The 12,685-nt window shown below is 40.9% G+C and overlaps 1 protein-coding gene across 1 annotated transcript in view; it reads left to right on the forward strand.

Moving 5' to 3' along the window:
- sorcs3a (sortilin related VPS10 domain containing receptor 3a) overlaps positions 1-12,685 on the forward strand; it is a 215,085-nt gene that overhangs the window by 147,474 nt on the left and 54,926 nt on the right. The window contains exons 5-9 of the mRNA XM_070972419.1: positions 6,377-6,450; positions 7,720-7,784; positions 9,318-9,436; positions 11,959-12,048; positions 12,409-12,588. Coding sequence (XP_070828520.1) covers positions 6,377-6,450; positions 7,720-7,784; positions 9,318-9,436; positions 11,959-12,048; positions 12,409-12,588 — 528 coding nt within the window. The remainder of the gene's footprint in view (positions 1-6,376; positions 6,451-7,719; positions 7,785-9,317; positions 9,437-11,958; positions 12,049-12,408; positions 12,589-12,685) is intronic.

Consider the following 12,685-nt stretch of genomic DNA (forward strand, 5'->3'; position numbering starts at 1 on the left):
AGGCAGTGGCTGGAACCTTCAGGAAGAACACTGAACATCGAAGAGGATCAGGGCCGACCGGGTAAATCAGGAAGGCAGGAGACAATGGACCTGCACAGAATGGGATTAGGCATGTTCAAAGACAACAAAAGGATATTGCACATAACTAGGAGAGTCAACCAAGCATAGCACAACAATGATACATGCAATAATCTGGTAAAGAGAAGAGTGAAGGACTGGGGTTTATATGCTGCAGGCTACAGGTGTAGTTGATGAGTGGATTGACAGCAGATGAGTCAGTGGGACGAGGAAACTAGGTTGTCAGGCCCTGATTGAAACAGACACACCCATGCACTCAAACAAAGTGTGCTCACCTGTCTGAATGTCATTCTGTGAATCTTGTGTCTTGGCTCAACGGCTGTGCTTGACCATTCCCAGTTCACATTATAACCAGAACGCTCAGCAGGTACATGTTGCAGAAAAAATTGACATAGTCAACCAGACAAGCCCATTGCCTTCCACAGCATGATATCAGTCATTTCTGTTTTAGAGAGACTACCAGTTGAAAATCATTCAAAGAATGCAAACAGTATTAACTTTTGTACCTTAAAGGCCCAGCCAAAATTGAAATCCTGGCACTGAGTCTGCCTCACAGTCTGTCTGTCTGTCTGTCTGTCCCTCTATAACCAGTCCACCTCTCTGTCCCACTGTGCTTCTCAAAGATTTCAAACGTTTTGACCTGAATGAGGCTCTGCAGTCACAACTGTGGCAGAAATTGTCAGAAAGTCCTCAGACACCTCATTGAAGGAAGAAAGTACAACATAGAAGTCACTGCTGGAGGATCCTCCGTGAGCATTTTAGCATTTAGCCAAATGCAGCCTGCAGTTGTTGGTCATCCAGCATCTTGGGTGTATTTTATTTATGACACTTACTGTGTGGTGCATTAAATCAGTGATTAGGAGGCAATTTTTTCAACTGTGACGAGGTACAGTAATACTAAAAAAACCACAATGACTCCAGTCTTAATTTTAGTGCACTTTTGTGCATTGTTGTACTGTTCACTAACCATTAGGCCCGGCCTGGGTGAGACTGCACCCCCCAATCCGTGTGACACTCAGTGGCGTAGCTCTCCCAACGAGAACCCCGTTTACAGAACACCAGGGTTTTTCCAGTATGTCAGGTACAACTAAAGGGAAGGACAGTTACAATTACGAATGGGCATTTTTATTTTGTGACCATCCACAAGGATATAGCTCAATTTGAGTATTTCCATTGCATTACTAATGCTTTCTTCAGTAATGTTTTTGGATTTGGGCACATCGCTGGTGCCTGTACTGTAATAACATGATAACATGGTTCTGAATACTTTCTGGCATTTATAATGTAATAAAAGGTCATGAGAACATGTGACCATTAGGTATCAGCATAGTTCCACTGATCCATTGTGCTGTTTACAAATTACTTTAACATGGCTTCTAATTGATTATTGATATTATTGATTAACTAATATATTATATGATTAGGGCTGATTACTTTCCTGATGAAAAGACAAATTGTTTTGCCTGTAAAATGCCAGGAAATAGTGAAAATGCCTTTGAATTAGTTCCAAAGTGACATCTTCAAATATTGTGTCTTAACCAACCAACACTCCCAAAGATTTTCAGTTTACACAGATACAAAAAAAGACAAGCAGAAAGTCCTCACATGAAACAAGAGCTCTAAAAATTAATTAATTAATTAATTAATTAATTAATTTTTTGATTATTAATTTACTAATCAATCGAGCTGTTTCAGCTCTACTTCTGATGCCTATGAATCGTGCTGTGGTTAAAAAAAAAAAAAAAAAAAAAGCCATCTCTGTCTATAGAGATACATAGCAAGCAGAGAGAATGCAACCCTCTAGAATCCTGATGGCCCCTCACTGAGAACAGTCCAGGCCTTTCATTTGCATACCCTCTCCTATCCCTCCCTCTATAGAAGCATCCCAACTGCTGTGTACTTTGTAGGCTCCATAAATTGTGAGGTATAAAACCAGCCCTCCTCTTCCTTCCCATATGGGATATGCCAAGGCGATGCCAACAGAAGCACTTTGATTTAGAGCACTGTACATAGATGCATCAAGAATTTATAGGAGACTTAATTAGGAGTTATAAAAGTGACTTATAGTAATTGTGTGGGACACACGGGCCTATATTACAGCAGTTATCATTTCCATAACTCCCAAGTCTTGACTGTTTTTATCAGAACTTTTATGTGTTGGTGGAGCTGTTTGTGCTTTGATGTTAATGCACAAAGCTTTTCTGGGTGGCAGATTGTTGCAATGCTGCAGAAGGAACTGTGCAAATGAAAAAGCCAGAAAGCTTTGCTTTCTGTTACTGCAGTGTGTCATAGAAAATATATTATTCAAGTTTACACACATTATCCTAACATCAGGGCTAAGCCATGACGAACTAGGACCCATATTTTGAACCAGAGAGAGATTGTAAGAAATTTCTCTCAATAACAAGAAGGTCTCTTGAGGGTATTCACCTTTTTTTTTTTCTTGTCAATGTTTCATGTTTCAATCTTGTTAATGGCAATGTCCAATCAAAATGTTCTTTTGACTCATTTTGCAAACTGTGAATGAGGCCAGAGGGCTGCAGCATTACTGGGATCCTGGAAATCAACAGAAATGTTGAGGGGTTTCCAACTTTCATTCTGGTAGGAGTGGTTTTGTTACATTTCCAAATACATTTTAGTCATATTTCTTCCTTGCTTTCTTTTTTACATTTCTTTCAAATGTTACAGGTTGGTTCACCTTGCCTGATAATGCATTGACTGAACTGTCATTTTGTTTGTCTTTATTATTCAGTCAGACATCCTGTTCATGTTGGCCAACATATTCAGTTAGTGGCCGAGGTATACATTAAGATGTTGTGTTAACAGTTATTAAAAGCAGATAAATTCACATTTTTATGTTTGTGGTGATTCTTTTGGAACTATTTTTTATGGATGTGGACATTTTATTTGACTTGCACATACTGTAAAGTTAAAGTGCCCATTCTGCCTTCAGAGCCTTGATTGGCTTTGTTTTTTTTCCAACAGGAAAAGTGGTAATGATTGGAAATCTTGTGGGAATGGGTTTTTGCGGGGTCAAAAACAGTCCCACACCAGCTTCCTGGCAGTCATAGCTTGCACAGGTCCACCACATTTTATCATCTGCTGTGAGAATAATGGTTTGTCTCGCTGTCTCTTTCTCACTTCATCCATCTTTTTCACGGCAGGCTTTTTCAAAGCTCGCAGTGAGAGTTAAGGAAAGCCATGATTATTATTTTAGCCAGCTCTGTGTGTGACAAACGGTACATTTGGTAGATGTTACAGTGGGCCTCACAGGTAACAAGTAGCCTTTTGCAGCAGAAAACAAGCAACAGGGTCAGCTGTTCTGTTGTGTGAGGGAGAACAGTACGGGCCTCTTGGAACACTGAAAACTCATGTCATTCTGTCCTCAGGGGACATGTCTTTGCAGCACCACCACAGACTCTTTTCTAATTGATTTAAAGGGTAGACAGCGACTGCAGAGCAGTCATTTATCTTTTATTCTGATTCATATTTCATCTTGAGCAAAAGTGCACTTACATCAGGCTTTAAATAGTTAGATAGCAACAGCCAATGCAATAACATACATTTCAAGCATTTCCTGCACACCTCTGAGAGGAGAAAAGGCATCATGAAATTTGTCTTTCAATGGTTGTTGCGTAGCTTGCCTGTGAGAGACCAGAATTTGAATCAATTCATTTCTCATTTAGGTTCCATCTGTGTTTGATTTACCTCACTTCCCCGTGTAGATTTGTTTCCTCTAAAGCACAAGTTAAGGCTACAAGGAGAAAAACAAATGTAGACCAATACATAAACCTCAAGATTTATTCCCTGTACATATATACTGAAATCCAATATCCCTGTGTAACGTCTAAGCTAAGAGTAGGGAAACAAAACCTGCTTATTATGCCTGTATGCCTGCAGCATACTTTAAATTGTTTGATGGCTAAATGTGATAGAACCAACATGGCCTGGAATTAATTTCTTGTGAGACATGGACCTCAGTGACCTTAACTGTGATGGAAACCACAGAGTGAGTCATTCTCTTTAGCTTTGACACGCCTCATGTGTAAACAGTGTTTGAGTGCATCTCCCTGTATCTTGATTAACATGAATTATTTCTGAGATAAGGAAGCCTACTCACTCTGTGGAATGGCCTTTTGGGTGTTTTTCTTTCTGTACTCCAGCTTTGGCAGTGTATTTTGCATGTATCATTTAGTTATTTGGTCTTAGAAATATTATTCACAACTATTCACACTTTAGCCAGCACTGGTAGACAGATGACAGGAAACAGAGCAGAGAAAGATGCAGCAAAGGTCCTCTGCTATCTCAAACAAAGGGTGTTGCAGTTCATGTTTGGCATCTAAGCCACCAGTGTGCCCCACCTAAAGCAGCCGCCAAAGAAGACATATTTATTTTTCATTATTTCATGGAATCTTTTAGTCCTTCTTTATTCAAGAAAATTGTAACATGCGTCCACATCATTTATATTTTCAGGTTCCATCATAAATTTGCAATTTCAAGGTTACTTTTTGTTTTGTTTTGTTTCTTGTCTTTTTTGCTGCAGAAAAAAACCTTGTGAACAAATATTTTTTGTCATACTTTTCATTGGTGAAAGAAACACTGGTCTCATTTCCCTTCACAGATCTGGCTTGGAAGTACACATATAACATTTTACCTGCAACCTGATGCACAAGTCAGAGCAATCCAAATGTTTTCAAAAGCCACCATCAGCGTGAATAGATGACTTTAACGAGCGTGCTCTCTGCAATTCCTCAATCACCATTTGAGCTCCCGTCCTTTGTTGGCTCCCTCGGCTGTCACTGACTCCATCGGTGGCGTGGCAGTTGGCTGGCTGTACTTTTGATTTATCGTAGTGAGTGGGAAACTATGAAGCCTACTTTGTGACAGCTCAGAAGCTTTAAAATTTAAGATGTCATTGAACTGATGAATGGAGAGAGGAGAAGCTGAGCCTGCCCGATGGTGTCATATGTCACTGTCCAAAGTGATGAGGGACCCTGCCTGCCGCCCTGTTACACCGACCCCAAGACTCTGGTGGGAGCCAGAATCAGAAATATTATTTTCTGTAGAATGGACACCTATTTGTACTGCATATTAGCCTCTGTTCAGCTTCATAAATGTGTAGACAAATGTTTGCTCCCATTGAACCCAAGATCTATCTTAGCGCCCTGTATGTGGTTAGGCATGCTAACCACATACAGGGCGCTAAGATCAATGTTTTGGTCTCCTGCCATTGCCTCTCGTTGTCAAGCACTCCAAACAGACACATGGCCTTCAATTGCTGATTATATGATCTAATAATAATTACACGATAGAGACTGGCTTCCATATACTGTATGAAACCCAAAGAATCATGCCAAATTAGAAGCAGATAATTGCCACAATCTGTCTATGTATGGCACTCTTGCTGTACGCTAATGTGAACACTAATGTCATTTTTAAAAAGAAAACACACCTGCTGACAGAGATAGATATTCCCATGCGAAGCTGACAAATACATTTGCAGTAGGTGACAAATGTGTATCCTTTTATCAGAGTAAGTGTCAGATTTGCTTTGATAAAAGGTAACAAGTAGGAACATTAGCATAGAGCTCAACTGGGGCCACTGACTCACCACGCTGGAGGCAAATAATAATGCACAAACACAGCACAGGTAAAAGGGAGCCGTTTCTACAACATCAATCAATACAGTGTTGGGAAATGCACCTGGGTTATTAATTGTTTTCCAGAGCACCAGAAAATGTAATTAGTACATTGAAATCAGGCCAGTGGTTGCATACTGTACACCTCCACATCAGCTGAGCCATATATCATTCCTTGCATTCATCTGGGCTCATTCTGTAGCACTAAACATTTGTTTTTAATACAACAGCAGCTAAAACCTACTGAATCAAACCTGATTATTTGCTGATGAAGCTAAAAGTGGCCACATTCATGTCATATTTGTTTCAGTTTAAATTTTATCATTCCCATGAAGTGCTTTTTCAAAACCCTTTGCTCTAATTTATACAGGGAGAGGGGAATAGAGATGCCTATATCTGTGACAATATGTTAGCTTAAATGGCCAGTTGGTAATGATGATAGCCGTTCAGTGCTATGTTATGTCAGCCTATCTCTCCCAATAATGGTTTATAGCCCCAGACTAACGTCCAGCCTGGAATTATCCAGCCATGTCTCAAGCTTGCTCGTCACTGTTACAACGCTTAAATCAGCCAGTCTCATTAGAAGCCGACCACTGCAGACACATGCATTCATCTTGCTAACAAGACTGTTTTTTTCCTCTTCTCTGATATCTCTACAGTTGTATAGCTCTGTGGACTTTGGAAGAAAATGGCAGCTCATCCATGAACATGTCACGCCAAACAGATTCTACTGGTGAGTATTCAACATCTTTGCTTTATACTTCTTTTATTCTACTCCATTCCTCTCCTCCAAAGTTTTGTTTACTCAGGAATACAGAAACTGTTGCTTGTGTTCTGCACGACTGAGCAAGTGATATTGATGGCTTAGAACAAGGTGTGTGACTGACTGGTGATGCTGCTGAAATTCTGCACATTTTCTACCCCTTGATACAATCAGGCAGAGATTAATCTCCTCCTTCAGAGCACACTTTGCATTCAGCGTCCGAGGGCATGTCGCATTCCACTTCATTTCTCACACGCCCTGCTCATATCAGGCATATGGCACATAAATTATAAAATTATTATTTTTACATCAGTAGTAGACAGAGAGGGGCTGGTTTTCTACAGATGCGTACATACAGATACGGAAGCTTATGTACAGAGGAGGAGCTATGACTAATAATGGGGACGTCCCTGTCACTTCTCATCCAGTCACATTTGCTAGTCACTCCCCCTGCAGTGTACCTACTATGTCTGAAAGTGCACAGTCATCACTAGCGTAGGCCCGGATCCATTCCAGCTCATTGCTTTTCTCCCCCTCTCTTAGCTGACTGGGTTGTGCCTGGGTATGCCGTTGGCTATATCCACCGTAACTTGCATAAGTCTGAAGCTACTTCCGTGCCATTGTGGTTTAATCCTAAATAATGTGCCCAATCCATCGCTGGCTTTGCCCTTCACCGCCAAAGCCCCTTCAAGGGCATCTAAACACTGAATGGGCCTCTAGCAATGGCTAGGCAAGCCTCCAGTTGGCTGCATTTAGACAATGGCTTCATCAGCCTCCAAGGGATATGAAATATCGCCACAATGGGAAAGCTGTGTCCATTCAGTCTAATCCACAAGCAGCAAAATGAGCAAGAAAGCAAGATTTTACCCAGAGATATACTCATAGTCAGAGAGTGTGGTGACCCTGCACCACCCAGTCAGTGATGTGGAGACTGCATTTGTGTTTCTTTGTATTGTCACATTTTGCTGGAAGGGAACTCGCCTGGAGTCGCTGTGGATTTGCTTGTTATATTGTGGCGTTTAGAATATAGGGGAGACTTTCCTGCATTCTTCTTACTAAGTTGAAGAAACAGCTCTAACTAGAGCAGAATCCCTCTGGTTGATCCTTGTCCTTTTACTTCTGTTTCCTCAACAACGGTCCCTCTGTGCTGCTCTCTTTTTCCCTCTGCTTTTCCCTTACAACCCTTTCTGTTCATTATTATTATTACATATTCCTCCATGGTCTGTCATTCTCTTTAAGGTCTGTTTCGGGCCTAGACAAGGAGCCAGATCTGGTCCACATGGAGGCTCATACACACGATGGAAGTGAGTGTCCTCTACACACATACACATCAAAGAGGAGTAGTGAACAGTCTCTCTATCTCTATAGAAATGAATTTCTCCCAAAGAAAAGAGTGTGTCTGTGGGGAAACAGCACTGCCTGCCCCACCAATAAATCCAGTGCATGATTCTTCATTAAAATGACCTTTCTACTCTTTCCTTTCTCTCTGTGAATGTCAGCTCTGTAACTCTGAATGGCTGTACCTCCGGGGTCTTACATAGGTGACATAGGTGAAACTGTTTATGCATGCCTGTGATGTTGGAGTAGCATCACTCTGAGATATAAGCATGGCTTTTTCTCCTACAACTAGTATGATTGACAGGTGGGGATGCTTATTTGTGGTGGCCCATCTACTGTACACATGATAAGAATAAAAGGGAGTAAATGAGTCCCAGAAAATGTCATATGCATAGATGGATGTAGTAGAAGCCTTCATACTTAAAGTAAGTTGAGCACTACTTTAATAGGTTGTTTGGAGTCATGTGGTGTTAAATTCAGATGGAGGGCAGGAAGTGAAAACCGCAATGGACGAGAAATTAAGTTCAGATGAAATTATGAAAGAAAGGTAAAAACACATGTTGTGGCCCTTGACTGATTAGCCTGCTATTGAGACAATAGATAACCAATTATGTGGTCATGCAGTCTACACTAGAAACCAAATGAAAGCATACAAAAGTATGGAGGCATGCAACTTTTTTGTCAGTGGTTGGGTTCACGACCTTGGTACCAAAGTGCTCCGGGATGACTTGTTTTCTTTTTTGCTAGGGGCTAGCTTTTATTGTCCTGTGGATTAACCGGGCAGCAAACTTTCAGCGCTGCAGTGCTGCCTATCAATGCTTACGTTAGAGTTGTTTGCTAGATTAACCACTGGCAAAAGTCGGGTTAAACACCACTAAAGACGTGGATCATCGTGAAACAAGACAGTGCACGTTATTTACGTTCACCTGTCTTGTGTGTAACCGTTGACGCTGATTTAACAAGTGTTAGTCGTGTTGCTTTTGGCTATTACTTTACATTTATCACCATAGATTTGAAACAATAGCTAATATTACACCATTTCCATGATTATCTGACTTGCCGCGGATGGTTAATATGCCATTTTTTCCCATGTTTTTTTCGACGTCAGTTTCTTGCATTTTTCACCTATATGAACAACAACTTTTGGTACTCCATAAAAGGTCCCCGTGGTCTCTTGGTTTGATTGATTTGAGTAACCATAAATGATGCAATACATAGGCATTTTGAGTGTGTGTTATAGTGCTTCCTATGCAGAAATTCACTTCCTGCCCTCCATCTGCAGTTCAACAACAAAAGAGTAATTTGATGTCATATGCAAACGACCTATTATCTCTCCCATATAATAAGAAAAATGGCTACCATTCAAAGATGCCCTTAATTTCTCATTTGTCACAAACAAGGCATTGCAATAGCTCTATACATTAAGATCGACAATAAGAAGCATAACAAAATTAGCTGTCCTAAACCGCTGATGCTTTCTGTGTCTTCCGATGTGACAGATGTGCAGTATGTCACATGCAGAGCTCAGATGTGCACAGAGGCTAACAGGAACTACCCATTCTCCGGTTACATTGACATCAGCTCTTTGGTGGTTCAAGATGACTACATTTTCATACAAGTAAGTGCTCAGTCCTGCTCAATACGTGGTTTGGAGACATTTTCAAAACTGAGTAACGTGTATTGGGGAGCCGCTATAGCTAGCTAAGCTATTTTGTATGAAATATTGCTGAGCAATACTACTATTTGTGATTGCTGAGCACTTTGCTACTCTTTTCAACTCCATTACCACAAAATCAGAAAGATGCTTTCTATGCATATACAATATCTCCTATAGAAATGATGTTGCTTGCCGCAAAGAAAACATGTAGAAGTCCCTTTACTTGTACCTCAACTGAACATTGGTACTTTGTTTTGTATATTTGTTTGTTTTTTATTATTTGTTTTTTTGTGACACCACACTAGTTTTAATATTCACCCTAGCCACCGCCTGGTGTGTCTTATTAATCATGCTTTGTGTGACAGAAAAATCTGAAATGGTAATTTGTGAGTTGTATTTTAATTCTCTCTACAGCATGAATATTATTTACTTTGACACTGTGTAAATGAGGTTTCATACATTAAAAAGTGAACAGGAAAAGTCAGTATAATCACATGGCTAGTCCATAACAAAGCCAATTTTATTCAAATTTACCTCCAACAATTGTTGTGGTGCTTGATGTCTGTTAAAGGTGCTTTCAGCACCTGTGTGTTGGGAAGAAAAATATCTGGTTATGTTTTCAGATTCACCTCTTCAAAATTTATCTTCTCTCAAAGGTGGCTATAAAACCAGTAGCAGCAGCTGGCACCACCTCCAACAATCTCCAGATAAGATTCACTATTTTCAGAACCAGTTGCTCCTAAAATTATACAGCACTCATATGCTTGAGAGACGAGGTGACCCATGTCCTCCACAAACCTTCCTTTTTACAACAAACTAGTGACTATCATTTTTAGAAAATCCTCCAAACCCTGATCCCTCACCTCTCCAAAGTCCACCAAGCATCACACAGTCTGATATCAACCTGTACAAGTCTTGCAAACCTGAACCCACCCTACTGTGCTCTAAGTACTGTGCTGTACTTTTCTGTGATTAAATATATATTTTGATAATATATTCGGGATATTATACTGTAGTAAATATAACAATATTCTGCCTTACATCATCATTTCCAGTAGTAGCAGTTGTAGAAGTACTTGTAATGGTGCTCTTCCAGCTTTTGATCCCACTAAATGTTTTATTCAGTAGAGAAGAGGGATTTCTCAGCTTCCTCCTTACCTGAGCAACCTACAGGCAAGTCCTTCGCCTGAAGCCTTACTGACCTTGGCAGCACATTACGCAAAGAAATAGAGTTGTTCTCCAAAGAACCTTCAATCCTGTTTGACCTCTCTGAATTCTCTCAAGTAAACTCACAAGCACTCAACCTAAACCTCCCCTTCAGTTCTAGCACCTCCGCATTTTAACACTTATGCGTCACAGACGAAAGATCCTGAAAAGGATGGGGGAAAAAAAGAAATCAATCATACCAATACCTCTTAAAGTTCAAACCGCCTCTAGTTACCCGTCCATCGATCTCTTGCTCCTTCACTCGATTGCATGTGGGACTTTTCTGCAGTGCTCACTGCTCGCCCGCGATATCTCCTCTCAGAGCTTGTTTTCTCTCTTCTGAGCCATTCAGAGCACTTACAAGATCACTAAAAGAATCAGCCCTGTCATACAACATTAATACTTATATCACTTCTCTTCAGCAGAGAACCAGAAGTTTGATTTGAAGGTTTCCCTCTAATGAATTTCATGTCATTATTGATAAGAGAGAAAAGTGGGTTACAGAGCTGCCGCCTCTCTTTGCTCTGTGTGTCTCTGCTTGTGTGTGCGTGTATAAAGTGCTTGGCTTCTGTGACCACAAGGCTAATGACAATTCTCCAACATCCACCAGCCCTCTGTTTTCTTGCTGCATAAGCTAACAACTAACAGCTTGGAGTGTTTGCAAAGGGTCTAGACCATTGTGGATGACTTTTTTTCCTTGCTGGCAGATGATGCTTGGTTAGAGAACTTAAAGATTTCTCTTGACAAAGAATAATGAGACTATCGATTGTCCTACGAGATATTTACCAAAGTCCACTTTGAAACCACCAAGTGCATTGACACCAAGATAGGGCAGCATCGTCTGAATGCAAGCCAGGAGATTGCTATAAATGGCCTAAAGTCTATAAAAAATACCCTGGGTGCACTGTGTGTGTGTGTGTGTGTGTGTGTGTGTGTGTGTGTGTGTGTGTGTGTGTGTGTGTGTGAGTGAGAGAGAGTGAGAGAGAGAGAGAGAGAGAGAGAGAGAGAGAGAGAGAGAGAGAGATTGATGTGTGCTTTCACCCACCACTTCAATTGATTGGAGAAAATATGATATGGTGTCAGTGATGAGGTTACACATGAGGCCTTGATACAAGGTGTCCTCGGCATTTGTTCAGCAGCAAAGCTCCATCACATCAAATCTGAGAGAAAACAGTGAAAATGAACGAGAAGCAAAACAAAGCGACAATAAAACCCTCGCTCGCCTCGGGAAATGTAATATGTAATAAATGAAGGTAATTGTACGTAATGTGTTGCAGGTTCCTACATCAGGACGGGCCACCTATTATGTGTCCTACAAGAGAGACTCGTTTATACAAACCAAACTTCCCAAATATTCCCTGCCGAAGGTAAGTGTTATGACTGTTAATTTTCTATGACTATGATACAAATCTGTTTTTAGAATGTCACAGAGTGTCATTGAAAGGCGTGAAAGGCGTGTCACCACCTTTTTTCTTTTTTTTTCTTTTTTTATGTTTTGTTTATTTGCCTTTAAACACTGGCATACTGTCTTTTAAGTCATACTTTGAGTAGTGGTATCACGCATGAGCGAGCCAGAGTGAGTTATACCTTATAATATGCCGTCAACCATTTATATTCACACCGCAGCATTGATCTCATGACCAGTCCCACAGGGTCAGCATGTTCTAATCCGTCACCTCTCCGCCTCCAGTCATAACTCCTCTTAATCTCTCCCTGCTCCCTGATAGGATTTACACATTGTCAGCACTGATGAGAAGCAGGTATTCGCGGCTGTGCAGGAGTGGAACCAGAATGACACCTATAACCTCTACCTGTCCGACACCAGAGGGATCTACTTCACCTTGGCCATGGAAAATGTCAAGACCACTAGGGGCATCGGAGGGAACCAGATGCTGGACCTGTATGAGGTAGGCACCTGATGAAACTGTCTGCCCCGGGGAGACACATACAGTGCGGTTTCATTGACTGAATCTCAGTTAGAATGGAAGTCAGGGACCATTACTG

The sequence above is a fragment of the Chaetodon trifascialis genome, chromosome 2, assembly GCF_039877785.1.
Source record: "Chaetodon trifascialis isolate fChaTrf1 chromosome 2, fChaTrf1.hap1, whole genome shotgun sequence".
NCBI lineage: Eukaryota > Metazoa > Chordata > Actinopteri > Chaetodontiformes > Chaetodontidae > Chaetodon > Chaetodon trifascialis.